At 40.0% G+C, this 26,558-nt stretch overlaps 1 protein-coding gene across 1 annotated transcript; it reads right to left on the reverse strand.

Annotated features, from left to right (window-relative positions):
- NXPH2 (neurexophilin 2) lies at positions 1-26,558 on the reverse strand. The gene is made up of 2 exons (XM_082199511.1): positions 26,067-26,558; positions 1-1,915 (listed from the first exon to the last, which is right to left on the reverse strand). The coding sequence occupies exons 1-2, from the start codon at positions 26,124-26,126 to the stop codon at positions 1,172-1,174; spliced, it is 804 nt and encodes a 267-aa protein (XP_082055637.1). The 5' UTR covers positions 26,127-26,558; the 3' UTR covers positions 1-1,171.

Below are 26,558 nucleotides of genomic sequence, written 5' to 3' on the forward strand. Positions count from 1 at the left end.
TGGGCTAAAAGATAAATTTAATCTGGCACCTAAAAGATACTAGCCACACATCTGAAGAGGGAGGACACAGCCTAGAGTTGGGCAGTAAACCCAAAACACACACCTTTTTTTTGCTCTTTAGTGGGTCTCAGTCACTAACAACTATGAAAATTGAAGGTGTCATTCTAAAACATGGCTTTTAAGCATGGCTTCAGAGGTGAGCAGCTGACCCACCCTCACTTGCATTAACTGGGCTCAGTTCTCCTGTATTCAAGCTCAATGGCAAGTCAGTGACAGCTCTTGTGAATGATTCATTCATGAAGACAGTTTATATAAATCTCATAGAAATTCTTTTAAATATTCAATTCCTACAGAACATTTGCCAAAGCTTTAGGCAAAATTCATAGGAACTCTAGTGTTGGGCAAGCCCCTCCCTATAATAGTTCTCACATCCAAATCTTTTGGAAATGTCTGACTTCCCTCAAAATTTCTATAGATGCTCATCTTAATGGCATCTCTACTTGAACCTAAATATTTACCCTGACGTGTTTATTGGCAGTCGTGTTATGACTTTCCTCTAACACCAATGAAGTATGCTCCCCCCATTCTAAATATTAATCTGCTATTGCAGCAACTCCTAGAGAAGACAGATAATGTGTACATTGCTTGCATGGGGTCTGTTGTTTCTGTTTGTCCATATAGTGGCAGTGTCTGGTGTTTCCTCTACAACTGATGGGGACAGACACAATAACAAATGATTATTCATTTTTTGAAATGACATTTTGGTATCTGAATGCCTAAATATGTATGGCAACAGCTTAAACTTAGGGCCAGTTCACATACTCATGAACATCACTTGCTTAGACATTATGTTGAACTTGCAGCAGAAATGTTGAATTGATTTCACTGAAAGACTTCCAAGTGCTATGAAAGTGCCATTGATGGTGTTTGATCTTTGAGGGTGTTCACTGACACATGCAAATTGCCACTTGATGTTGTAGCCATCAAGTGAAGAACATGCACAGGTGAACCAGCCCATCGAGAGAGGATTATTTTCTCTTGGGAGAGAGATTTTTGTTGCTATAACCTGATTAGGAATCCCTGTCCAAAAGAAGCTTAAAGTGGAATTTTAGACATCTTATCAATACACTGATTTATCAGTCATTGGGGGGGTGGGAGAGAATGGATTATATCATCCAGATGACAAATATGGTGTTTCACTGTGGTAGTTGTAATCAGGACAGACTTTTTGCACCAGTTTGTAATCAACACTGTAAAAAGCAATGTAAATACAGATGACTTTAAATGGTTTAGAACACAGCCAGGACACATGGCTTTGTGTCTGCTCTTGGTAGCAGATCTTCGAAGGGTCAAAATTACACAATGCAGTTTTCTTAGCCCTATCTGTTTTCTCGTATTCAATTCGACAGTTGAAAGACTTGGACTCCTTGGTCTCTAGCGTTGACTGTGGTGAGGATTCAAACTCCACCACCTTGGAGGGTGGCACCAAGCTCACAGAAACATTTCCAAGGCCTGTGGAATTGTGCCGGAAATAAACGCTGAAGGTTCCATTGCCATGGTCAACAATTTTCCCTGTTATGAGAAGATTCAGCTTCACAGTTTTGATGTTAGAATGGAAGTCACCCCACCCAAACATTTTCTTGAATTTCCCAGTTTTTACAATTGGTCTGCGTTTAGTTCGTGCAAGAGATTCCTGAACCTCAGTGATGTTGGATAACCAATCCCAAAAGTTGTCTATGCTGTCTGAATATGACATCTGTCCATGTTTCAGTGCTGGGGATGGCTTAACAAAGAGGCGTAAAGGGTTGATGATCCTCGAATTGACTACATTATCAACTAGTGTGTCTGCAGGATCTTTGTCTTCCCAGTTTAGTAAGTCTGTGGCATGGATGATCTGCTTAGCATCACAAAAGATCTGTTTCAAAAGAGAGAGAAAAAGAAGACAATAAATATTAAAAACTAACATGTGGTATTAAATTAAGTTAAAAGATTCTTGCCCTGACTTTACTGTGAAAACACTCAAGACAGTTTATATCTGTATTGTAATACTGAGTGACTCTTTTGGTAACTGGGCTCAGTTCTGCTAGGTTCTAGATGCATGCTCTGCCCTTTTAGATCTGCCTGCATGAGTGGCGATCACACCTGACTGCATCTGAAGAGAGAGTGGAGACTCCTCTGTAGGGCAAGATTCTGAATCTCCTAAAATCTCCAATGCCATAGCCCTGCCATCTTTCTCCTGCCATCCTCAGTTAATGAGGGGCTTCCTAGATGCTTCTGCCCATCTCTCTGATCCTCAAATTAATTACTACCAGCAGGTCCCATCCTTTACTCTCACAGAAATGGTTTCAGTAGGGCAATGGAGTCTTTTGGTCATTCCCCTCCCTTTTTATCTGTAAGGAGCCACAGAGAAATGTGTATTTTTAAAACAACAACAAAAACACACTACATTCTAAGTGCTTAAAAGAATGGCAAAATAAAATTAGTTAATAACTAGGTTGCAAGTACTTAATGAGCAATAACCTTTTTGAATTATTCACACATGAATATAAAAAGATTAAAATCTTATTCTTAAATACCAGTTTTATGCGGAAAGCGCATTGCAGTTCTTTGCTAATCTTCCTCTTAATATAAATCACTTTGAAAATCATCTTTAATTATTTCTCTTTTTTAAAAGAAGATTGTATTTGCTTAAAATAGAAACTGATACATACTGGACCTTGGGCAGAAAACTCATTCTGTGATAATGGTTTAGTGTTATAAGATATTTATTTCTGTATTTTAGAAAATCTACTTTTTATACAAATCAAATGTGACATATGAAGTCTATAGGCTTCTACTTAACCCCCCACCAGCAAACGTACCCCAACAAAGCAATCCAAATAAAATACCTGGTAGAAGTTAGTAAGCATGACACCATTTGCATGTAAAACAAAACATGTCTTTACTTAGATCTCCTCCTTTCCAGTAAAACAAAATAGTTGTCCGTAAGTTACTGGGGTCAACAAAATCCCACAATGTAAAGTACAAACAGCTTCTCAAATGGTGTGTGAAATCTAAGCCTTTACAAAAAGCATTTAAAATGTTCAGCAACATACATAAAACATAATTATAACAGTTGCACAAATACAACAGTGCAACAATCATGAGTAACAACAACAAATATTGCATTTTCTTAATACTAAATTATTGGTCCAGGGAGAGATTAACCCTAATGTTATCTAAGATATGGGGCAGAAGCTTTCACAGAACATTTGTTGCTTTCTCTGTCATGTGGATATAGGGGTTGGGGTTATATCCTAGTTCAAGGTTTTCATCTGCCTTATACTAAGGCAATCACCTGTTCATCTAGCTTGGTATTGTCTACAATGAAAGGCAGCGGCTCTCCAGGGTTTCTGACACAGGTTTTCCCCAATCCTACATGAAGAACCCAGGGCTTGAACATGCCCCCACCTTGAGCTCTGGCTAATCGTCTCCACAGACCCTGGTGCACCCCTGGAATCTCGCACCGCTCATGGAGATGGTGGTGGTGGTGAGTAACAATGTATTCCCTGGAAATGGCTATTGCTTAGTGGCAGGGCACATGCCTTCACATGCAGAAGGGCCCAGGTAATGGTTTAAATAGGATCTCAGGCATTAATGTTAAGAAAGAGCTGTAAAGAAACCATTTAAATCACAACAAAAGGGAAATCTCTTATGCAGCCTCAAATTGGTTAACTCCTCCATGGTCTAGACTTCTTTCCTTTTCCTTTTCTTTTTGCTCATATATTGCTTTAACAATACAAATTAACTTGAATGCTAGAACAAAGTAAACGTTTACATAATTCATGACTTGACAAAGCTTACCAATTCTGCAAGTGCGTGCACATTGGATTCATGCAATATCATACAAGTTTTCAGCATCTTACACTCAAGCCAGGCAAGAATAATGAAGTCTCCAACAGTCGTCAATTACACTAAAAAAAATGCAATCCTAAACTGATCACATTATATTCCATTACAATTCTCCTATTGTAAGAAAATTATAACAGACACTAATAATTCAACATAATAAGCAGAGCCTGGACCTTACTGATAATTAAATGTGCTTTTCCTAAAGGCAAAGGCTGTGATAGGTTTTGTAGCAGCATATGTGATTGCTGTAAGGCATTAAGGATTTAAGTAGCATGTACTTATTAGCTACACTATACTGAAAATCCATACCATATTCATTTTCTGGAATGTATTTTGTCCCTATGCTTGTGGTACTATCCCACAGTTCTAATACCCCCCTAATTCCCCCACCCCCTGTTGCTGAAGCATTTTGCTCCTGTTATATTTGCATTGATGCTATGAGGAAGGAGGAAATGGGCACAAGGAGCTGTGAGTGGTGGCTCCAAAACTGCCCTTCATGTGGAACTCTTGTGATGCTAATCCCTTATCCCGGTCTTGAAACTGCAGTACAGTGGTACCTCCGTTTACGAACTTCATCCGTTCCAGAAGTCCCATTCTTAAACCAAAACCGTTCTTAAACCGAGGCGTGCTTTCACTAATGAGGCCTCCCGAGCCAGTGCCATTCCACCATTCGGATTCCGTTCTTAGACCGAGGTAAAGTTCTCAAACCGGGACACTATTTTGAGTTTTGAGGAGTTTGTAAACCGAATCGTTCTTAAATCGGACTGTTCTTAAACCGAGCTACCACTGTATTCAATCTTATGCAGCAGAACAGTTCATATGTTTTACAGAATAGGAACAGAGTTAAGTCCTGGTGAAACTATGCCCTGAGGCTTCTGCTAGTAGGACTCATTAGCTGGATCCTGCCCTTGGTTTGCATATTGTTTCAGAAGGGGTGAATGGGTGAATGAGATAGGTTTGCCATTAAATGCAAACTAAAACAAATCCCCCCCCCATCGCCATCTTCCACTGCAGAATGGTTCCTCCCACACTGTATTTGGAGACTTGTTTGGGGGTTTTTAAGTATCCACATTGTAGTCCAATGTTAATTGTGGATTTCATCTTTACACTTGGATCTTTTTTAAATAGCCATCACACAATATGTGACTGTACCTATCCCACCCCCCGCCCCATCATAGAAGTAATAATTGAAGAGTGAATTTCAGTGTTTGCAGTTTTAAAATATCATTTGCGTAGCCATCCATTGAGTCAGAACAGCAAAGACGCAGCTTTCAAAGAAAGCAATTGAAGGCCGAACAATGTCTGATCCCCTCTCCGTCCCAATCCCCAGTAGTATATCATAGGGTTAAGTGGAAAACAGGCTTTCACAAACAGTTCTGGGGTGGGACTGGAGATCAGGTCGAGTCGCTATCACATTAGGAATGTACAAATTCTGTTTCCCACCCAAACAACTGGTAAAGCACCTTTTGTTATTACAGTTTTACTATGTTAATGAAAAGTGGCCAGAATTCCCTTGTTCAATAACATATATAATTGGATTGCTTTAACAATTCTGTCCTGTCTCCTGTAGTTAACTAAAATGACAAGCTGCTTCAACAGGAAATAATGATTTTTTTTTTAAACCCCTCTCATGATCAAATCTTGCAGCCCATTAAATTTTCTGCTTGTAAATGAATCTTATAAAGAACTATCCTCCCTGTAGAGGTACAAGCACACCAACGTCTCTGCTGACAAAACTGGAAAGCAGATCAAGCTGCACAAAACATGGCTATCCATGATTAGTGGTGCAACTTCCCCCACAGCCATATCTCTTCTGAATCTTTAGGGAATTGTCAGAGAAGCATAATAGGAAAATGACAGAAAGTAGATGAGGAATGACAGAAGTGAACTATATATCAGAATACTAATTGAAGATATTAATATTTTCCCGTGTAATATATCATTTTCTGAAAAGCTGCTAGTGCTGATAAATACTAATAGAAGCCTGGAACAAAACTCAACAAAGGAAGAAGGGAGATAATTACAAACTTTTCTTGGCTTGCCCAAAGCTTTACCTTTTTTCTTTTTAAAAACTTTTTAGAAAATACCACCAAAAACTTGTTCAATTGACAAGAGGGGGAAAACTTGCCACATTCAGCATTGCCTTGCAAAGAGCGATATCCAACTAAATCATACTTGAGAGCAGAACCTTTGAAACTAATTGGTCTTGCCTGAGCATGGTTTACATTCAACTGCATCCATTTTAACTCAGTTGTAGTTTTGTCCCTGTTATCTAGCACTGCTTGAATAATCTTATTTTGTTGTTGTTATTATATTTATTCATTTATATCCCACCTACTCCCCAGACTGAGACTCAAGGTGGCTAACAGATAAAATGGTAAAAGCTGAAAACATAGGAAAAATATTAAGTTCACACCTCCACATTCTAAATAGTTAGTGATGAACTAGCAACTCATGCTAGAGTAATATGTTGGGTAAGAAAGCAGCAGCAACTGCTGCCATCTTGCTTTTGGAACAGACAGTTTATCATTATCAGAAATCAGTATGTACAGGTTAAAGCTCCTCTGTTGGCTAGCAAGGCTGATCTTAACAACTGTTGATATACACTATTGCTGTACTGTGTATTTTGGGTTTATGGACCACAATAAAGCTGTGTGTGTGTGTTTATCATGAGCTGGAGGCACAATGCCACTGCATGGAATCAACTAAATGTGAGGCACAAAGAGCCTTACTTAGGAGGGAAATTCAAGTACAGTACAGTAGTCTGAAACTGTCTAGGCTCCTGAAGGGATGCTGGACCTCTGATTAGTTGCTTTACATGTCTTCCCAGCAGCAATCATCCACCAGCTTGCTGTCTCCACATTCTAGATTCTGCTACTTAATACTGCAGCCACCTGGCTAAATAGTGTCATAAGGCTAGCTGTGTATGAATGACCAGCAAAAGCACAATTGAAGGTTTTAGTTTGGGAATCTATTTTCAGTTTTGTTTTTGTTTTTTTAAAAAAACTTAAATCAAGGGGTAGCTAACTTATGGTGTGAACTCCCATCAGCCCTAGCCAGCATGACAAATGATTAGTGATAATGTATGCTGTGGAACCACTTTGAGCTTTGTTTGCAATCGAGGGGTATATAAATTTTATGAAATAAATAAATAGTCCAGCAATGGCCAAAGATTAGTCACTTTTAAGCTAAATACAGGCAAATATACTAATACATAGTAGAGTCATGTGTATGGAAACTAGGGGAGAGCTTGCTCTTATACAGTGGTCAGCAAACCTTTTCAGCAGGGGACTGGTCCACTGTCTCTCAGACATTGTGGGGGGCCAGACTATATTCGGAGGGGGGGGATATGAATGAATTCCTATGCCCAACAAATAACCCATAGATGTATTTTAAATAAAAGCACACATTCTACTCATGTAAAAACACTAGGCAGGCCCCACAAATAACCCAGAGATGCATTTTAAATAAAAGCACGCATTCTACTCATGTAAAAACACGCTGATTCCCGGACTGTCCACGGGCTGGACTGAGAAGGCAATTGGGCTGGCTCTGGCCCCCGGGCCTTAATTTGCCTACCCATGCTCTTATATGTTGCCCTGAACTCGTAGGATGACAGTTGCGATAAAAATGCAATGTAGTTCAGGAAAGGGTCTCCCCAACTGCTGCTCCCTATTTTTACATTACTGGGGCATCTCCTTCATTCTTCTACAGCAGAGTTGGAGAACCTGTGCCCTCCAGCTGTTACAGCTTCCATCAGCCCTAATCAACACAGCCAATTGTCAGGGATTATGGGAATTGTAGTTCTGCAATATCTGGAGGGCCAGAGGTTCCTCAGCTCTACTCTATAGGTAAAAATGGTGACTGAGGATGATTATACTTGTGTTCACCCAAAATGGGAACATCATTTTTGATGTGCATCAACCCTTAGTTAACTGCATGTTAGAGGACATTTTCAATTTACCATTTAAATACTTGCTCCCCAAGAAGTATAAATGATTTCCATTTCCCCAAGAAATTACAATGCACATGCAGATGCTCCAACACCTCTCTGGACAGCACCCAAATTAGTTTTTTGTGGGTTGCTGATTGAAACAAGCACAGTTAGCACACATTTTCAACAAGCACCTGCTGACCACCCATCTGCTGAACTTTAGAGTTTAATGATTCTCCCCTCCTGCCTACTTTTTTTTAATGCCTGGGAGATTTCATTTTACCTTTGCTAAAATCAGTTCATTAAAATACTAATTTCAAACTGTAATTATCTGTTGGTTAGCTCTGCTGGTTGAACAAGCTATAGTGCTGATATACTCCCAACTGCAGAAAAGTTCACAGATGTTCCAGTCCCCAGGAGGCTCCACTGTGCTCAGAGACAGTCTTGAAAGAGATTTAGGAAATGTGCTTTTAAGAGTCAAGCATTTGCACCCCAAGTGAATATATCAGGAAGAGTCAGGGGGGTAGGCAGTGGGAGAGACACAGTAACAGAAGTCAGTGCGATCTTAATAAACTGACCTCTTATGAAAATATCACCTGGTTCTCCTTTATGCACAACAAACCCTTTACATTTTTTAAAAAAAGCAGAAAGTCTGAACAAACTGTCCTTGCAACTATCTCCTTCAAGACTTTGAGAGGTTCATAAATCCTGACCATCTGGCTAAACAACAGGTAACACTACTGATCAAAAAGGACCCTGTTGATAACTTAAACACTTTGGTCAATGTGTTGCTACAGAGAGTTAAAATAGAACATTTATGAGTTTCAAATAAGGTATCAGCACCCCTCTATCCTACTAGCTCCCACCAGTTCCATCTGCTTAAAGAAACTCAAACCTAAGACATTACAGTTGGTGTTGTTGGCTCCTTAGAAACAATCCAAAGGTTACAATAGGGTATATATTTTATTAGGATAGAATATTACTAATTGGTGAGCAGGATTTTAGTTTTCCAGAAGGCTTCTTCAAGTTGGGCATTAAACGAAATGGGGAAAGGGAGGGAGAGCCAGGCAAGATACTCCAACCCCAAAATCTGAAGTTTGCAATAGTACTAACAGAGTCAAGGAGATGTTATTTAGAGTTAGTTGGATTTGACTCTGCTATGAGCAAAACAGGTTTCATGGTCCATTTCCTTCCAGTATTCACATCTGGAAGCACAGCACAGCTGGCTGTGATTTTCTTCCTCTCTGCTTTCTCCGAAGCTTGCAAACCAAACTGACCCACAGCAAGTCAATAGGGAAGAGCACACTTGTAGTGACACAATATATATTTACAAACAAACACTTGATTTAAGCAAGGCAATGTATTGTTTTGGTAAACCTACAAGCCTGTAATAAGTATTTAAGATTGAAATAAAAAAATTCCTTCCAGTAGCACCTTAAAGACCAACTAAGTTAGTTCTTGGTATGAGCTTTCGTGTGCATGCACACTTCTTCAGATACACTGAAACAGAAGTTGCCAGATCCTTCTATATAGAGAGAAGGTGGGGAGGGGTATTACTCAGAAGGGTGGTGGGAATGTATTTAAGATTGATTATTGTTGCTGTTCGTTTTGGATAAGTCATTTTAATACTATTTTGATATATATTACATATATATTTATATAAGGCTGTGTGGTGCTAATTGTAGTATGCAGCTTCTCCTCTTGGCTGTCTACAAAGTTCTGCAGATATACTTCATTTGGGAGACATGTTCCTTTGCAGAAAAAGGTAATAACTCACCTGTTCAAAATACTGGGATGGGTGTTTTGCATTTGTATGTCTAAGTTTAGGACAGATTTTTTTTAAAATCCCAAAACTTCTTCACTCAGTGCATAACTAAATTAAAGAATTCACTTCCACAAAAGGCAGCAAGGGGCGACCAGTTTGGGTGGCTATAAAAGATAGCTATACAAAATCATGGAGGACAAGGGTCCTCCTGATTCACCTCCACCACTGAAGGCAGTTGCTGGGAATCGCAAACAGGAAGTATGCTATTGTGCTCAGGTTCTGCTTTGCAGGCTTTTCATGGGAATCTGGTTAGCAACTGCGAGAACAGAGCACAGGATCAGATGGGCCCTTGTCCTGACCTGATCCAGCAGGGGTCTGTTCTTGTGTTTTTAAGGTAAGGTCCAGAATAAACTCCAACCTCTAAAGACAGTAACAGAGTACATTTTTTCTTGGATCCAAACAATATGTGACAGTCCCATTTTTTATATATATATATTTTTGCATGTACAAGGGAAGTCAAATTCTTTGCCTTGCTGTGTGTCAGTGTTTGTTTGTTTGTTTAAAAAGCATTCCCTGTCTGGCTTGGTTCCAGGCTTGGAGGAAATTGGTTGGAGCTATAGAGCAAAGGCAGAGAAGCTTTCACTCATGTGAGGCACGAGATACAAGGCTAGGGCCAGTTGGGTCCAAAGGGAGAGAGGTAGATGGCACCGTCTAAGATGGGCTGGTGGTTCCAGGGCAAGCACACAATGAGGGTCAAAGTGTGGCATGGCCAGAGGAGTCAGTGAACCTTAAGTTGTTGCCTAGCCAAAGGAGGCTCAGGTATTATAGGACCTAGGGAGACCTGATTGGCCTGTGGGAGACAGCTGACAGTATAGTACTGAAGTCCAGAGGGAGCCCTTTACCCATAGAGCCTACAGGGTTTGCCAGAGTACTGCTGGAATAGGCATTTAAAATATCAGTGACTCTAGTTTGAGACCACTTCTGCACTGGAGATTTACATCTCCCCTCTCCTGTGCATTCCATCTCATGTAAAATAATAATAATTTCAGTCTTTGCTTTATATGTGTACAGAACAAATGTGTGAATGAATAAATAAATAAATGGGGTTGTCCGATATCTGCTCTGCTCCTTCTTCACTGAATACTTCCAGTATAATAATTAATGTCCTGGCTAAGACATGATCTTGCTACCACAAATTTGTCACAAACTACTTTCCATAGCGGGCACAAAGTTCTTACAGCAAATGTTCTCTTTTGTTTCCTACTTTTTTTGTCTGCCTCTCATCTTTTAAACTAGGGAATAAGAGTTTAGAACTATTTAATTAAAGCTAAAGGTATACCTTATACCTCTGGTAGGCAGGAAGCTGAGTGAATTCCAGAACCTCTATTATTGTAACACATAAGAGATAATTAACAAAGGAAAATATTACAGTTATCTGCACCCTTTGAGAGTGTAACTAATGAACCTCTAACAGCTGCTCCTGAAAAATCAGCAACACTATCACTATCAATTTCTAGACAAAGCACAGCTGACAGATGCTTGAAGTGATAAATCAGTCTACACTAGGATTAAAATAACAAGCCCCAGAAGACCTCTAAAAGACAAAGGTGTTGTACCAGTCTACTTCTAGGTTCCCTGGATTCTGTTAGAATGCAGATCAAATTGGTTTGCAAAGCACAAACGGTAGTGGGAAAGAAATCCAGCAATCAGTGCACTTGCATCAAACTTGGCAGTTCAAAAAAACCAAACAAAACCCAGTAAAACTATCACACACACACACACACACACACACACACACACACACGAAACAGAGACTGAATTTCATTTCTAGTGCTATGGATACATGAAGTAAGTGCACTTCATTTCCCATACACATTTTAATTAAGCCTGTTTTAAGTTGGGCAGTTGTTTTAAAATGCAATGAATATCATTACTGAAACAGGGTATATGTTATTTCATTTTCTTTGTAAAAAAAAAAAAAACAATAACGGGTGGGGGGGCAATCTCATAATACATTGCTAAAAATGACTGATGTGCTGAGAACCCATTCACTCCAGTGCTCTATGTGCCAAGTGAGATGGGCGAGAGAGTCAAAAAGTAGCAGAAGTGGCACCTAGGGAACCTTTCGGTCAGGCATGTCAATGACAATGTCAGATACGACAGGCGGGCTGACAATGCTGACACCATGCAGAGCACTGTGTCCATGACATCCCAGTGGATACTGAAATACTATCCTGACTGGGTGCAACTTGGGCTTGCTTTAGCTGTTGCACTTTTTGCTTCTGTATTTATATTTTCCAATGTATTTCTTTTAGCAATAAATTTCTTTAAAAAGCAAAATTATGTTGTAAGCTCCAACCACAGAACTTTGGCCTCATGTAAATTAGTTAAGATATCTCTCCCCTTCAAACTTTCCAACATTTCTTTTATTTTTTATTTATAAAAGTATTTGTATACTTGCCACTTCAAATAAAATACTGAGGTGGGGCACAATATAATATGCAGTAAAACAATATGCTGTAATCTCCACTTCTCAGAAATTGACATCACTCAGGGTCAACTAGAAGTGACATTAATACTGAAATAGAGACTTAATGTTGTCTCTGCTGCCATGTTTCTTGTCAGCTTTTTATGTAGATGTATGATCTAGTGTGTTTATATGCATCTATGGGCGGCCTCAAATAAAATATTAAAAATACATTAAAACATCCGTCATTAAAAACTTCCCCAAACAGGGCTGCCTTCAGATGTCTTCAAAAGTGCGATAGTTGTTTATTTCCTTGACATCTGATGGGAGGGTGTTCCACAGGGCAGGTGCCACTACTGAGAAGGCCCTCTGCCTGGTTCCCTGTAACTTTGCTGCTCGCAGTGAGGGAACCACCAGAAGGCCCTCGGCGCTGGACCTCAGTGTCCGGGCTGAACGATGGGGGTGGAGACACTCCTTCACTAACTTTTGATGAACTGGAAAGTATTCTTAGAATATGATTCTGCCCAAAGATACTCTGGTTCTAGTGGGGAATTTCCTCCCAATGCAAATGCTGTATGAGACAATGGATTTTCCCCAGGACTGCAGCAAGGAAGGAAAGAGTTAATTTCCCTTTCTACCTGCTGTTCATTATTTTAAAAACCTCAAACCATGCATATTAAGGGCTGGATTCAGCTAATCTGGTGGTCAAGCAGGACTCTGTGCTTCCCCCAAATCCACTCCAGAGGGTCAGGAGAACCCCCAGAACAGCATACAGGGGAAGCACAATAGGAGATCCTTCTATCTGAAAAGCAAAAACTCTTGCATTGACAGAACGACTATAATGGCACCAAGCTGAATTCCGCCCCTCATGTCCAGTTTAGTCCTTCTGAACTTTTGTTCAGAAATACAAACTCAAGGGCCCACGATCTATGGAGGATAACCAATAGAGGTTATAGAGAAGAAAAACCTGTTTGATGGAAGCAGTTGTTGCCCTGGACATGATATAGAAGGTAAACGCTTGCAATACTGGAGTCCTATGAGTAGAACCACAGAAAACACAAAATAAACATATACCGAATAAGAAACAATTTGACAAAACTGAAAAGAGTTTCAGTTACAGATAGGTAGCCGTGTTGGTCTGCCATAGTCAAAATAAAAAAATTCCTTCCAGTAGCACCTTAAAGACCAACTAAGTTAGTTCTTGGTATGAGCTTTCGTGTGCATGCACACTTCTTCAGATACACTGAAAAAGAAGTTGCCAGATCCTTCTATATAGTGATAAGGTGGGGAGGGGTATTACTCAGAAGGGTGGTGGGAATGGGAGATTGGCAGATAGCTGAGATGAGCCTGTTGACGACTCTTAACGACTGCAATAGGTCTTACAGGAAAAGGCAAGGGGTGAGAAGGTGAAAAATGGCTTAGTCATGTATAATGAGATAAGAATCCAATGTCTTTGTTCAGACCAGGTCTCTCCATGGTTTTAAGTTTGGTAATGAGTTGCAATTCAGCAGCTTCTCTTTCCAGTCTATTTCTGAAATTCCTTTGTAGTAAAACAGCTACTTTGAGATCTTGTATAGAATGTCCTGGGAGATTGAAGTGTTCTCCTACTGGTTTCTCTGTTTTGTGATTCTTGATGTCAGATTTATGTCCATTTATTCTTTGGCGTAAGGTTTGGCCTGTTTGTCCAATATAGAGACAAATGCCAACAGTGTCCTTCAGCTCTCTATAAGACCTATTGCAGTCGTTAAGAGTCGTCAACAGGCTCATCTCAGCTATCTGCCAATCACTATATAGAAGGATCTGGCAACTTCTGTTTCAGTGTATCTGAAGAAGTGTGCATGCACACGAAAGCTCATACCAAGAACTAACTTAGTTGGTCTTTAAGGTGCTACTGGAAGGATTTTTTTTATTTTGAAAAGAGTTTGGAAGTGAAGATGATAACACTGTTAACTTGACAGAAATACAACTGAGATTTATTTATTTTTTTAGAAAGCTGTTATACAAACAGATACTCAATTCAGATCAAAGCTGCAGTGACAGCAAAGGATTAAAGCCCCTTTAAGGCCACAGTCCCAATCCAGATAACCTACACTCCATGCATGCTATTTGATTAAAATTGTGAATTTCGGGAATGACATGACACCTAGTCATGTCACCATGACCTGGCTTCTCTGTAGATTGGATCAGCAAGTCAGCAATGCTTGTCAAAGCTCCAATATTATAATATTCGCAATGTTCCAGCTACAGAAAGATCAAGATTCAACATTGCTTTACAAAGTTCTTCATCCCGATGCACTCTGGGATGTTTACAAATAGATGGATCAGGATATTTCCCATCCATGTGTTCCTCCATAACCAAAAGTACACTCCATTTTATTTCTGCATTAATCTGCAATTCTCTACCCTCACCAGAAAATGTATGGGAATCAAATATTAAATATTTACTTAAATACATATTTTAGTGCAAAATGTTTGTTTTAAAAATATGTCTTTTGCCCACATGTTACAATGTGTTTTGATGTGTGTGTGTTTTGAGCTGAGACCTATTTCATAACATTCAGAGAAGTGCAAAAAAAATCCTGATCTGTTTATGAATGCAGGAAGTGTGAATGAGGTTGATTCACTTAAATAGGTGGATTTGAAATAGGTCACTAAGTGGGGTGGAGCTGCTATGCTAGCTTTCCAGCAGGTAGGTCACTGTTGCTTAATAGCAGGGAGAGGTGAGATCAGGGGTGTGTGCAAACATACCAGTGGAGCCAATCCAACACTCCTGCTTGTGTATTTGAAGCACCACACCACTCTCCCTTCCAGGAACCTAGAATAGCAGCTCTACCTCACCTGGGAAGCCATGTCTCCCTCTATTCCTCAATTCAAGGTGTGGAGACTTTGCAGCAGAGTTTGAAACAATGTGATGAACAAGCCATTAATGGAACAACAACTGAGATATGAGTGCCCTCTTTTAAAGATAGCTTCTTTCTTCTATGGAAGTAAAGGTACTGTTAACCCTATTTGATCCACTTACTAATTCCACTGATAAATATATTTTTCTCCATTTAACTCTAACATGGTTTACAGTGTGCAGTCGTACATTGGTTCGTGAACAGAATGCGTTCCGGGAGTCTGTTTGACTCCCAGAACCGGTCAAAAACCAAGGTGTGGCTTCTGATTGGCTGCAGAAGCGTCCTGCAGCCAATCAGAAGCCACAGAAGTCATGCCGGATGTTTGGCTTCTGAAAATCATTCTAAAACCAGAACACCCACTTCTGGGTTTTGATCGTTCGGGAGCCAAGGCGTTTTAGATCCAATGTACGCCTGTAGTGCTATACAAATATAGTCAGAAATGAGTTCCATTAAGTCTGAAGTAAGTATGTATAGGATTGCAACCTTAGCTGTTTATTCCTAGGTTTCCATTTCATCTGGTGTTGGCAGTTCCCCAAATCTGGTGATTTCAGTGTGAATTCGCATAGCAGAACCCTGCAATTGTACACCTTCAGTGAAGTGAAGCATAACACAGAGGGCTTGTAGTCATCCTCAAATGAATCTGCTAATTAATTTTTTTCTAGTTTGCTCTGGTTTGTTGTCCAATTAAGTTGCTAAGCCAGTCACATCAGAGTAAATCAACCATACAGTTACATAATTTTTTCCCTAATAAACAGTAGTAATTACATGTACTAGGTTCTAAGGCCGCCAGATGCTCTAAAGCAAAAGCTTTAATTTATTTCATCTAAAAAAAATTCAAAGAAACAACCCATTGATGTGTGATAGTTTTTTTAATAAAACCAAATAAGTTAATTCTTATTTCAATGTAATGTAACTCAGATGCATAAAAGTAGAGAAAATAAAGTAGCTATATCCTGCTCTAGCTCAGTTCCCTGCCGATTTATTATCACTATATATATAATTATGCACACACAATGTTAACAACTCAGTCCTGTAAATGTCTCATCAGAAGTCAGGCCCATTTAGCTCAGTGGAACTTACTCCCAGGAACGTATGCACATGATTGCATCCTAAAGACTTCTTATGCTATAAAACTATTATAGCAAACACTGCCTGAGCGCTAAGAGAAACCTGACACAATAAATTCCACTCCAGAAAACACAGCAGTAAAAACTAGAATTCAAAAGTATTCTGAAGAAGTTGGTCTTGCAAGCTGAACAGGGTTCACTTCTGAGCTTGCAGTTGTTAGGCTTGGAATATCACAGCACAAATAGTAATTGCACTTTGGTTTAGAGGGAGGGCAACGTTCTCTGTCAGCTGTGACTCCTCTGCCTGAATAAGCACCAGAATGAAAAGACTGGGGAAGAACTACCATCTGTCAAAACATGGGTCCTTAAAAACTAGCAAGAAGTCACACAGTAAGTAGGAAAATGTAATATAAGCTAGATAGTTGTGTAACCAATTTAATGGGGATGCACAAGCACTTCAGATGATTTCAGAAGTCAGACAGAATGTTTTGGAGCACATAGATGTGCATATATCTGGGGCTTTCAGTATTATGGTAAATAACTCTTGCACCCAAAAGACTGACAGCACAGGACTGTTCTTTTAGAGTTAAATTTTATGGATCAAGCAACATTATTTTTAGAAGTAAAAGGACACAAATGTAGTGAGGCTTCCGCAGTGTGCTCTGGGCAAGATGCAGTTAGATCTTCCAGTAAGTCCACAAAGAAGCATAAATTGGAATCTCTTACACTTCTGGGCCTTGGGACTTTTCAGTCCTCCAAAACAGAGGAGGCCAACACAGTGCTCTCCAGAAGTTTCTCGACTACAACTCCATCATCCCTGAACATTGGGCATGGTGATTTGGGCTGATGGGAATTGTAGTCCAACAATGTGGAGGGCATCACATTGCTTATCCCAGCTCTAAAAGGATCTAGAGGTTGCATAATGCTAGTATTTATATAATTCCACAATATTTACATTCATCTAGGTGGTTCTTACTGCAGAAGAGCCTACCTGCTCTTCACATGCCTTCATCAAATGTTGTGTGTAGTATGGTTTGCTGTCTGGCTGGGGGCAATGAAGGAAATGAAAAGAAAAAATATATATTTGTATGCTAAAATGCTCATAAGCCACAACAGTGAACATCTAGGTTTTAAAGAAACCTGTTCTGATGGCAAAAGTGAGATTCTGACACACCAACTCTAGGGAGCTGGGGCATTTTTGCCCCCCTAAACGTTGAGGGGGCTGAGGAAGCTGAGCGTGGTGCAGCTTCAGTGGCCAGCTCCTCCAGAATGCTTGGCCTCCTTCAGACAACACGATGTTGCATCATGTGTCACGTCTCTCTCACACACAATGAAAGCCGGGCCCCCTCAATCTTAGGGGCAACTTGGAGGCTCTGCCTCATGACATATGTAACTCCATCTATAAAATAAGTGCAACCTGAAACAAAATGTTGCAGTACGGAGTGCTCCTGGTCAGGGTTCTAGCCAGTCATAACCATTTCCAGGATACTCTGTTCCCCTTCCCCTTCCTTATTTTCCTCCTCCTCCAACAGTCAGTCATGCCTACTGAGCATGCTCAGTCCTCACTGAGTGGGGTTGTTTTTTTTTGGGGGGGGGGTCTCCTAAACAATTTTCATACTTATGCAAACCTTGGAGTCATCCCAAACCTGCTGACACGTTTTGCATGTGGGTGGTGCCATATTATTTACTTACTTATTTTAAAGATTTATACCCTACCTGAATTAATCTCAAGGTGGCAAACAACACAATAGGTTATAATAACACATACACATATACCCAAAATAGTTCATGTATGCACACACAGCTTCAAGCTGTTGACTGGTGGGTGGAGCCAGAACATGCTTTGCTTTAGTTCTACAGTCCCAGGGTAGCAAACTGTTGAACCAGAAGATTCTTTATGAAGTTTTTCCTAATGTTTAGCTAAAATGAGTTTCTTTACCATCTCTACACATCAGTTCTAGTCTTGTCCTCTGAAGCAATAGAGAACAGGTCCACCCTATCTTCTTTGTGACAGCCTTTCAGGTATATGAAAGCAGCTCCCATGCTTCCCTATAATCTTCTCCAGGCACAGGACTTGGGTAGCCAACACTTCAGCCTTTCTGGTAGCTTTTGTCTGAACACCATCTAGGTGTAGCGTCCCTAGAGCTACACTCACCTATGGACCTGTAAAATTCTAAGCCTTTTAAGAGTGAGGGGAGATTCATATACAGTGGTACCTTGAGTTACAAACACTGCAGGTTACAAACACTTCAGGTACCAAACTCCGCTAACCTAGAAGAGTTACCTCAAGTTGAGAACTTTGCCCCAGGATGAGAACAGAAATCGTCTGCTGGCGGCGCAGTGGCAGCAAAAGGCCCCATTAGCAAAACACGCCTCTAGTTAAGAACAGTTTCAGGTTAAGAATGGACCTCCGGAATGAATTAAGTTCATGAGTAGAGGTACCACTGTATGTTAATTCAGTTATAAATGCTGCATATCAATTCTCGTTTGTGTTCTGGACTGTCTTCCAGTGATACGAGCTTAGACATTTATCACTGTTATACCCAGATATAAAAATTCCTGTCACCTCTAGAGCCTCACCAGTAGCTATTTTACCAGTATTATTATTTCCTGTCACATTAACTATACTTTGTCTATATACAGAGAGAGAGCTTATATCACACCTCAAAATTCTAGTTAAGTTTTATGCTGTATTACAAATGATCTCCTTCAACAAAGAAACTGAACACTATAGCTACATTCAAATTTGTGGACACTGGTTACATGTTTAAAAATTGCATGAGCGTTTATCAGCTTTATTAACTCCAATTAAAAATCAAGTCCCTTTGCTGAATTATAGACAACTCAATCCATCCCACCTCAATTAACATAGCAATCCTGATACACATACAATTTAGCATATTCCTCTTGTTATACAATCACATATTTTATAAACAAAAACAAAAACCCAGTCTTATGCTAAAATTACAGTAAAAGTACATCAGTACAACTGACTATAAATTTATCATAAGGGAAAATATAAAGTTTTAAAACAAGCATTTTATATAGAACCTGAGATTCCTCCTTTCAATAATAAAATAAGCCAATAAAATGAGTAATAACTTCTGTAGGAGGAAAATGTTCAATAACAATTCTACTTCTGCTTTAAATAAACTATATACAGATTGCAAACTGCCTAAAGTCTTTAAAGAGTAGGCAATGGCTGATATAAATAACTGAAGCACTTATGAACTAAAATGTACTTCTCACAACTAACTATTGCACAAGATTCAAAGGATTAATCTCTCTCCAAATCCTGAAATTATTTATAGAATCAGCGATGCTTGCCAAGTGCCCTAAAACACCGCATACATTGCAGCAATCTAACCTAGAAGTTACGAGAGAATAAATAACAGAAGTTAGGCTACCCCTGTCCAGATAGGGGTGCAGCTGGGCACTCTGCACCACTGAGGCTACTGAGCCTCAAACGATAGCCAGGATCCAGCAGTATCACCAAACTATGTACCTGCTCCTTCCATCAAGAGCAGACCATCTCCCATCCATTCAGTCTTTGGAGCTAACAATGCTTCAGTCTTATCCAGACTGAGCTTCAGTTTGTTGGCTCTCATCCAGTCCACTACCAAGGCAAGACAATGGCCCAGCACATCCACTGCCATACCTGCAGATGTAAAGGAGAAGAAGAGCTGTGTGCCATCAGCATATTGCTGACAATGGACTCCAAAATTCCAGAGAACCCCACTGAATGGTTTCATGTAGATGTTAAACAGCCCAGGGTTGCTTGAATACCGGTTGCTTGTAACCACAGGAGGGGAGAATGCTTTTGTGCTCAAATTCTGCTTGTAGTTTCCTCACTGGCATCTGGTCAGCCACTGAGAGAACAGAATGTTGGCCTGGATGGGCCAGTAGCCTGATTCAGCCGGCTCTTATTATGTCCTTATGTACACACCATACATTTAAAGTGTATGACTCTCCTCATACTGTAGGCTTCTAGCATCACTTTAACTCACTACTTCATCTTGGAAATCATAGGAATGTTTTTGCTGTATCTACTTCCACATTTTTAAACCAGACTCACAGTGATTCACTTGTTCATAAGTGGCAATGGCAATAAAAACAGTCCATTGTGCAGGGTTGTGACATCGGTCAATTGGCTGCCTATTATGTGCCTGTGCTAAAATACGGCCCAAACTTCCACAAAGAATGACATCATGTCATAAAGGGCAAGGCAAAAATGCAGCTAACTCTTTTTTTTATTGCCTCAAGGTGTTGAGGAGATATCCCATGGGAGAAAGGGCTCCTTGATTGCCACCTTCCACATAGTTCATTATTAGTAATAAATAATACAGCTGACCTGAATTTAATGTCACTGCCCTCACTTATTGCCATTCGTTTATTTTTGTAATATCTCCCTCTTTTTTGTTCGGGTACTAATCAATTCATGCTTTAAATAATGGAACATTATTTGATAAGCCTTGCCTAGTCCAATGTCCAACTCTAGTTGTTTTTTTTTTTAAAGGGGGATCTCTGTCTTTCTAGAGCTCCTGCTTCCTTGCTTAGGGAAGACACAAAGGCAGCCCTAGGTGATGCCTCCAGAAAGCAACCCTGTTTTAACATGAGACTGTATTTTGAACAATGTATTCTCTTTCCTTCCTTCAGATTCCAGAACCTGAAGGAAGAATGACAGAAAAAAGCTCCGTGTGGAGTATCTAGAATGCAGCCTGTTTAAATGTTTCAGTGTTTGCATACAAGATGGAGAACCACGTTTGCTAGCACTGTGGGAAAAGCCAATGCTGTCCAATGCTGATGGCTTCTGCCTTCCTGGTTTCCTTCTTGTTATCTGGGAGACCAGGGTAGAATGATATTGAAAGGTGAATTGTGTGGAGAGGAGCAGTGTGTGGTAACAGGGAGATGGGCGTGGGCTCAGAAGGGAGGAGCTGGAGGTAGATAACCACAATCTGGGCTTTATGTAGAAGTCTGGTCAATTTTCACTTTAAACACAGTCACATCCCATACCTTCAACATTTTACCAAAAATGGTACATCACAAAGATGCCTAGCATTGTGACATAATTTTGCACATATTTAAAGTAGGCTATCCCAGGATGGAGGGGAGCAGTATGAATCTCACACTTTAAAAAAACCCCACAACTTTGGTTGGAAATAGAAAAAAACCTCTTTTATGCAAGACACTTAATTTACTTTAAAAAAATAATAATACTTGTTTTACTGTATAGTCCATGCTTGTATGAGAAGCACCTCACAATCATCAAGAAGTTTATTCTTAATCTATACTGAAAAATAATTCTATTTTTAAAAAGAAAACATCAAGGCAGCTAACTCTGTAATACACACTCACGCCCACCCAAAAGCTAAAGCACAGATAAGTTTTCAGCAAAAGATATCAAATTAAATATAAATAATAGAGGGAAACAAACTGAATACTTAACAAGTTAAAAAAGAAAACTTTATTGCCAGACAATATTGCAAGAGGTTTTTTGTTTTATCTCACCATTTGAATTTAAGGAAAAACCCTTCCCTCATACTATGGAAAAGACTTTTTAACAAAATAGCAGCACATTTGATCAAGTTACAAATAAGCATTAAAGATACATCAGCACTTCTGTTAGCTATAAACATCGAGTGCTTTTGAAACCCTTTTCTGTATCCATAGGCAATGCAAAGCTTAATGCACCATTTGCAGAACCAGTTCATAGTCTGAGGACTTCCCTTTTATTAGAAGCCTGCGCTGTGATTCATTTATTGTATGGATTTAAAATGTGGAGTATAAAACAGCAAAGCACTGCAGCTAGGTTTTGACAGCAACACCATGCAATTTTTATTTAAATTTCCGTTGGTTTTTTTAAAAAACCCTTAAATTTTGTTCATTTGGGAGCTGATTCTTAAAAGTCTGTTTTGAAATATATATTTGGCATCTTTGGCTTAGTTTTATTTTTCATTTGCAAGCACCACCAATGAAAATTGTAATAGATATCACAAAAATAATATACCAAGATTTGTTTGCAGGAATCTGTTAAATAGGCTTGATTCAATGTTAACATCAGTGCCTTAGGGAATGGGCTGTAAAATCCTCTTATACAAGGCACTTTTCTACTGCTAGTGCCTAAGATCGCACGGCTCCTCTAACCTAATTATTAACATGACACTGAATAATTTGTAGCAACAAAACAGCTGAATGGCCATTAACATTAGATTTAAAGAAATGGTATGCTGTGACCTTAATACATACTGGACAAAGCATTTTTTTTCTTTTTACTATTTAGCCAATAACTACCCAGATTATTATTGACTGGAAACAGCAATATTGTTTTACATATATTGACTACCATAATGTTAAACGAATGGTGAATTATGGTGAGTTTAATTATCTTTGATTAGTTACTATCTAGTTTGCAGGGGAAATGGATGGTGTGCAAAAAAATTTTTGCCACCAACAGCACTTTTTACTGTCTTCACAACCTGTATTTACTAAAAACACAGTCTTATAAATGTGTGTATAAATAAACAAAATAAATAAATAAACAATGGAAGGAAGCCCCATTGAACACAGTGTAGCTTACCTTTGTGTAGATATGTCTACAATTAAACGTTTAGTTATTAATTTTTGCCTACACTAAGGCTGCAGTCATATATACACTTACCTGAGAGTGAGCCCAGTTGAATACAGTGGGACTTACTTTTAAGTAAGTGTTTGCGGGGTCTGCAGCCTGGGGGCGGGGAAATAGGTATAACCTACAAGGTGGTATACCAAGGACATCCTATCAGTTGCAGTAAATGTTTTTCAACAATAGAGAGACTAATTTATTTGTAGTGAAGGAAAACTCATTGAATCATTAACAAGAGGATGATTTTGTAAAACTTCAACTTAAAACAGCATCTATACAAGGAATCAAAATGGGCACAGCAAAATTAAATAGGCCTTTTGAATTTCTCTGCGCAGCCAGACTTGCCAATTCATTATAGTTGCCATAAGATACTGCCCCCAATGTTTGTGTTTTTAAAGTTTTGTACTCTACAGGAAATTTCACCACATAAAAAAATAAGTTCTGGTGTGTTTTTTTTAATGTTTCTTTCTCTCATTGGAAAAAAATGCTTGTTACTGTTTATGGATATTGTCCATGCCATCTGGCTCTGACTCTACAAATTGTACACCTGGAAGGCACTGGTCATTTAAAAGTACATGTGCACAACTATATAGTAGACAACATGGTAATACTGTGTCATATGCAACAAAATGTTAAGCACAGCTTTGTATTTGTAATTAGCATATGTTATTGAGTCCCATAGGGCTTACTCCCATCCCAAGGGTTCTATGAGAAATGGGAGCATGATAGAAATCTAAATAAATAAAATTATAGGGTTGCAGGGTAACTTGGATTTTTTTTTTAACTTTAGGACTACTTCCCTCTTAAGAATTCTGTGATAAAAGTGTTTCATTACACCACTGATGGAGATTTCTCTAACAGCACAGAAAATGAGCTACTCCCCATGGAATTGTTAGGCTATCAGCTGCGAGCAGGTACTCCCTTGTGTGTGTTTCCCTCCCCTTACAAGAAAACAGCTTTTGATCCTTTAAAGTAATCAACACAAAGCAATTGTTGTAAAGCCACAGCAAAAAAGTTGACATCATCCAATAAAATGTGGAATAAAACCAATGTCCGTCAGAAGTTTTAATCGGTTCCTTTGATTATCTGGTTGATTTAAAATAACAAAAATAAAAATGGGTAGGGGTATTTCAATTTACCTCTTTCCTGACCAGCAACTTTGTAATCCATTAACTGCTTTCCATTCACATCCCTAACCCCTGTGTGCTGTTTAGCTGGAAACTCTGCTCTAAGAATATAAACAGCCTTTTATTGTTCAAAAAAGCAAAGCAGTGTGAAAGCAAATATGAGTGTCTTATCGCAGAGCTGCAGCTCCGCACTTCACTGCTATGATAAAGTGCCACAGAAAAAAAAAAGGAAAAGGGAAAACAGCCCCACATTACAAGACAAGCACAATCCAAAACCGGATTAGAATTTGACATAAGCTTCCTCAAAAACTAATCAATCAACTCATGCTGTAATATTAGAATCCAGCTCTTAAGGAGGCTGTCTAATCCCTTCAAGGTTTATTACACATCGCCTTATTGACTGTAGTCACACACACACATAAACTTTCAGCCAGAATGCAGCCATGAGGAGAAAAACAAAACTTTGTATCCTGTTGTGTGCAAACAATTAACATCTTCCTGAAATGGAGTATGATGAAATACGATTCCAATGCTGTTTTTGTTTGATTTAGCTCCTTTTGCTGCCTTACTCCATATATTTAATGCCCCAAGTTAGTTATTCAAGTAAGTTTGTTACAACTATTTACAACTGTATTCTCTACACTCTGATTAGTAACAGTGTCTCGCTTGGAGTTCTCCACAACTTCAGCAAACCAGCTTTTGCCATTTGCTTCTGACTGCAATCTTCAGTTTACTCCCATTATATTCTGCAGGGTTTACTGTTAAGTACAGTAAAGGTATTTACAACTGAGCTGTAGTCCACCCCAAAGCCACAAGATACCACAAGAGAATTGACAGCAGTACTGTACTTTTACATCATCTATAGGAGATGTAAAACTAATTTTGAAACTACGAAAAGCAAAGAAATTTAATTTAAGCTGCAATCCTATGCAGTTACATGAAAATCAAGTACCACTGAAAACATTTGCTCCAGAGTAGTAAACATGCACAGGGTCCAGCTGCATGAGGACCAGATAATTGCATAAGTAGTTTATTGTTTGAGTGGCTGTCAACACTACAAGATTCTTATTTACAGGTAAATATTCTCAGATAAAACAAAATAAAATATTAATAAATTAAAATAAACTTATTTGCAAATTGCTTAGGATCAACCAAAGCGGACTCTAGTCCATGAAAGCTTGTGCCATAACACATCTGTTAGTCTTCAACATACCACAAGGCTACACAAGGTGATGGTGATGTATCGATGTATTAAATAAGTATGTAAGACTTTTGAGTAAAAAGTTGCTTCACAGTTGCACCACACAACATCCTGTTTAATAACATTGCTTCAGATTCGTACTATTGAGGAAACAAAGCCTGCAAATATATGAGCCACCAAAAAACAAATCTGCTCAACAGACACATGATTTCTTGTAAATTAGAAAACTGTAACAAGCAACAATGTAACTAACTTTCTCTAGAGGCACCAGATATGGAGATGATTGTAAAAAGGCAGTTCTTTATTATCCAAGATTTCCAAAGGGCTTATTGCAGTGCAGCCCTAGCCATGTCTACTCAGAGGAAAGTCCCTCTGAGTTCAGGAGCACCTACTCCTGCATAGCTGTGCTTAGAGTTGCAGCCTTACTTTGGTTACACTAAGAGCACATAAATGGAAGATCCGAAAGCCTTAGTCCAAAGCCGACAATATTCAACATGTTGGACACAGGCCTTTCGGGAATCCCAGCTGAAAACTGAAAAAAACAATACGATATTGTTAAGCAATCCCGCCTTGGGCTTTACTGGGCTGTTCTAACTCAATCGAATTCTTTCCCCTCCGAAAGCGAACAGTGTTCCCCGTCGAAACGACAGCAGTCGGAAGAGACGCAAGGTGCGCCCAAGAGCTCGTTAGGTTTCTTTGGCTGCTCAGAAAAGGGAAAAGTTTCCACCAAGCATCCGAGCCCAAGCGATCGAATCGAAACGCTCACCCTCCTCCTTCGCAAACCAAAGCCACACCAGGCGCGGCTAGCTAGTGAGAGATCTCGCCATCGAGCCGCGCGAAATGTTGGCTGCAGAGGCAGGTGCGCGCCCCATTCATTCCCTGGCATCGCTGAGATGGATGGTCCACTCCCCCCCCCCAAAAAAAAAGAGAGAGAGCAAGGGTGGGAGAAGAGATGGAGAAGGGGAGAAAACCCGAAAAGGAACACCCCGGTTCGTTACGAACTTCTCCCGCGTTTCTAAAGCTTGCAGAGAAATAGGGAGGCAAAGCCGAAGAGCGCACTCGGTTTGCGCCCCGGCAAAGCGGGAGACTTACAAGCGGGAGGAAGCTGTGCATCGCCACCAGGAGAGGCAGGGGCTGCCGCAGGTGCGCCATCCTGGCTCGGGAGTCTTAAGAGATGCTCTCCGTTCCTCGGGTCTGGCTCATCTCCACTTTAGCGGGCAGGACTGAGTCCAGGGACATAGCACGGCGCGGCGGCGGCGGCGGCTTCTTCGTCGCCGTCTTCTTCTGCCTCCAGAAACTGCCACGCGACAGACATACACGCGCTCGCCGAGAGGCGCGCGCCCGTCAGAGCAGAAGAAGAAGAAGAAGAAGAGGAGCCCCGCGAAGACCCCGAGGCAAATCCTCCGGCGCTCACTCGCGCAGGCGCCGCTTGGGGTCCCCTTTCGCGCGGGGGGCGCCGCTCATGGCTGGCGGCGAGGCGGGAAAGAGCCGCGCAAATGGCCGGAATCAAGGGCGGAACGTCGAGGGCTCCCTGGGAGAGGCGGGAGGGGCGGGCGAGAGTGAGGGCATTTTCACACACGCCCC

The sequence above is a fragment of the Podarcis vaucheri genome (assembly GCF_965113315.1).
Source record: "Podarcis vaucheri genome assembly, chromosome: 1".
NCBI lineage: Eukaryota > Metazoa > Chordata > Lepidosauria > Squamata > Lacertidae > Podarcis > Podarcis vaucheri.

Coding starts and splice junctions, on each gene's coding strand:
- NXPH2 (XM_082199511.1), bottom strand. CDS start 26,126: ATGGCGCACCTGCGGCAGCCCCTGCCTCTCCTGGTGGCGATGCACAGC. Junction 1,916..26,066: donor TGCACAGCTTCCTCCCGCTT/GTAAGTCTCCCG, acceptor CTTTTGAAACAG/ATCTTTTGTGATGCTAAGCA.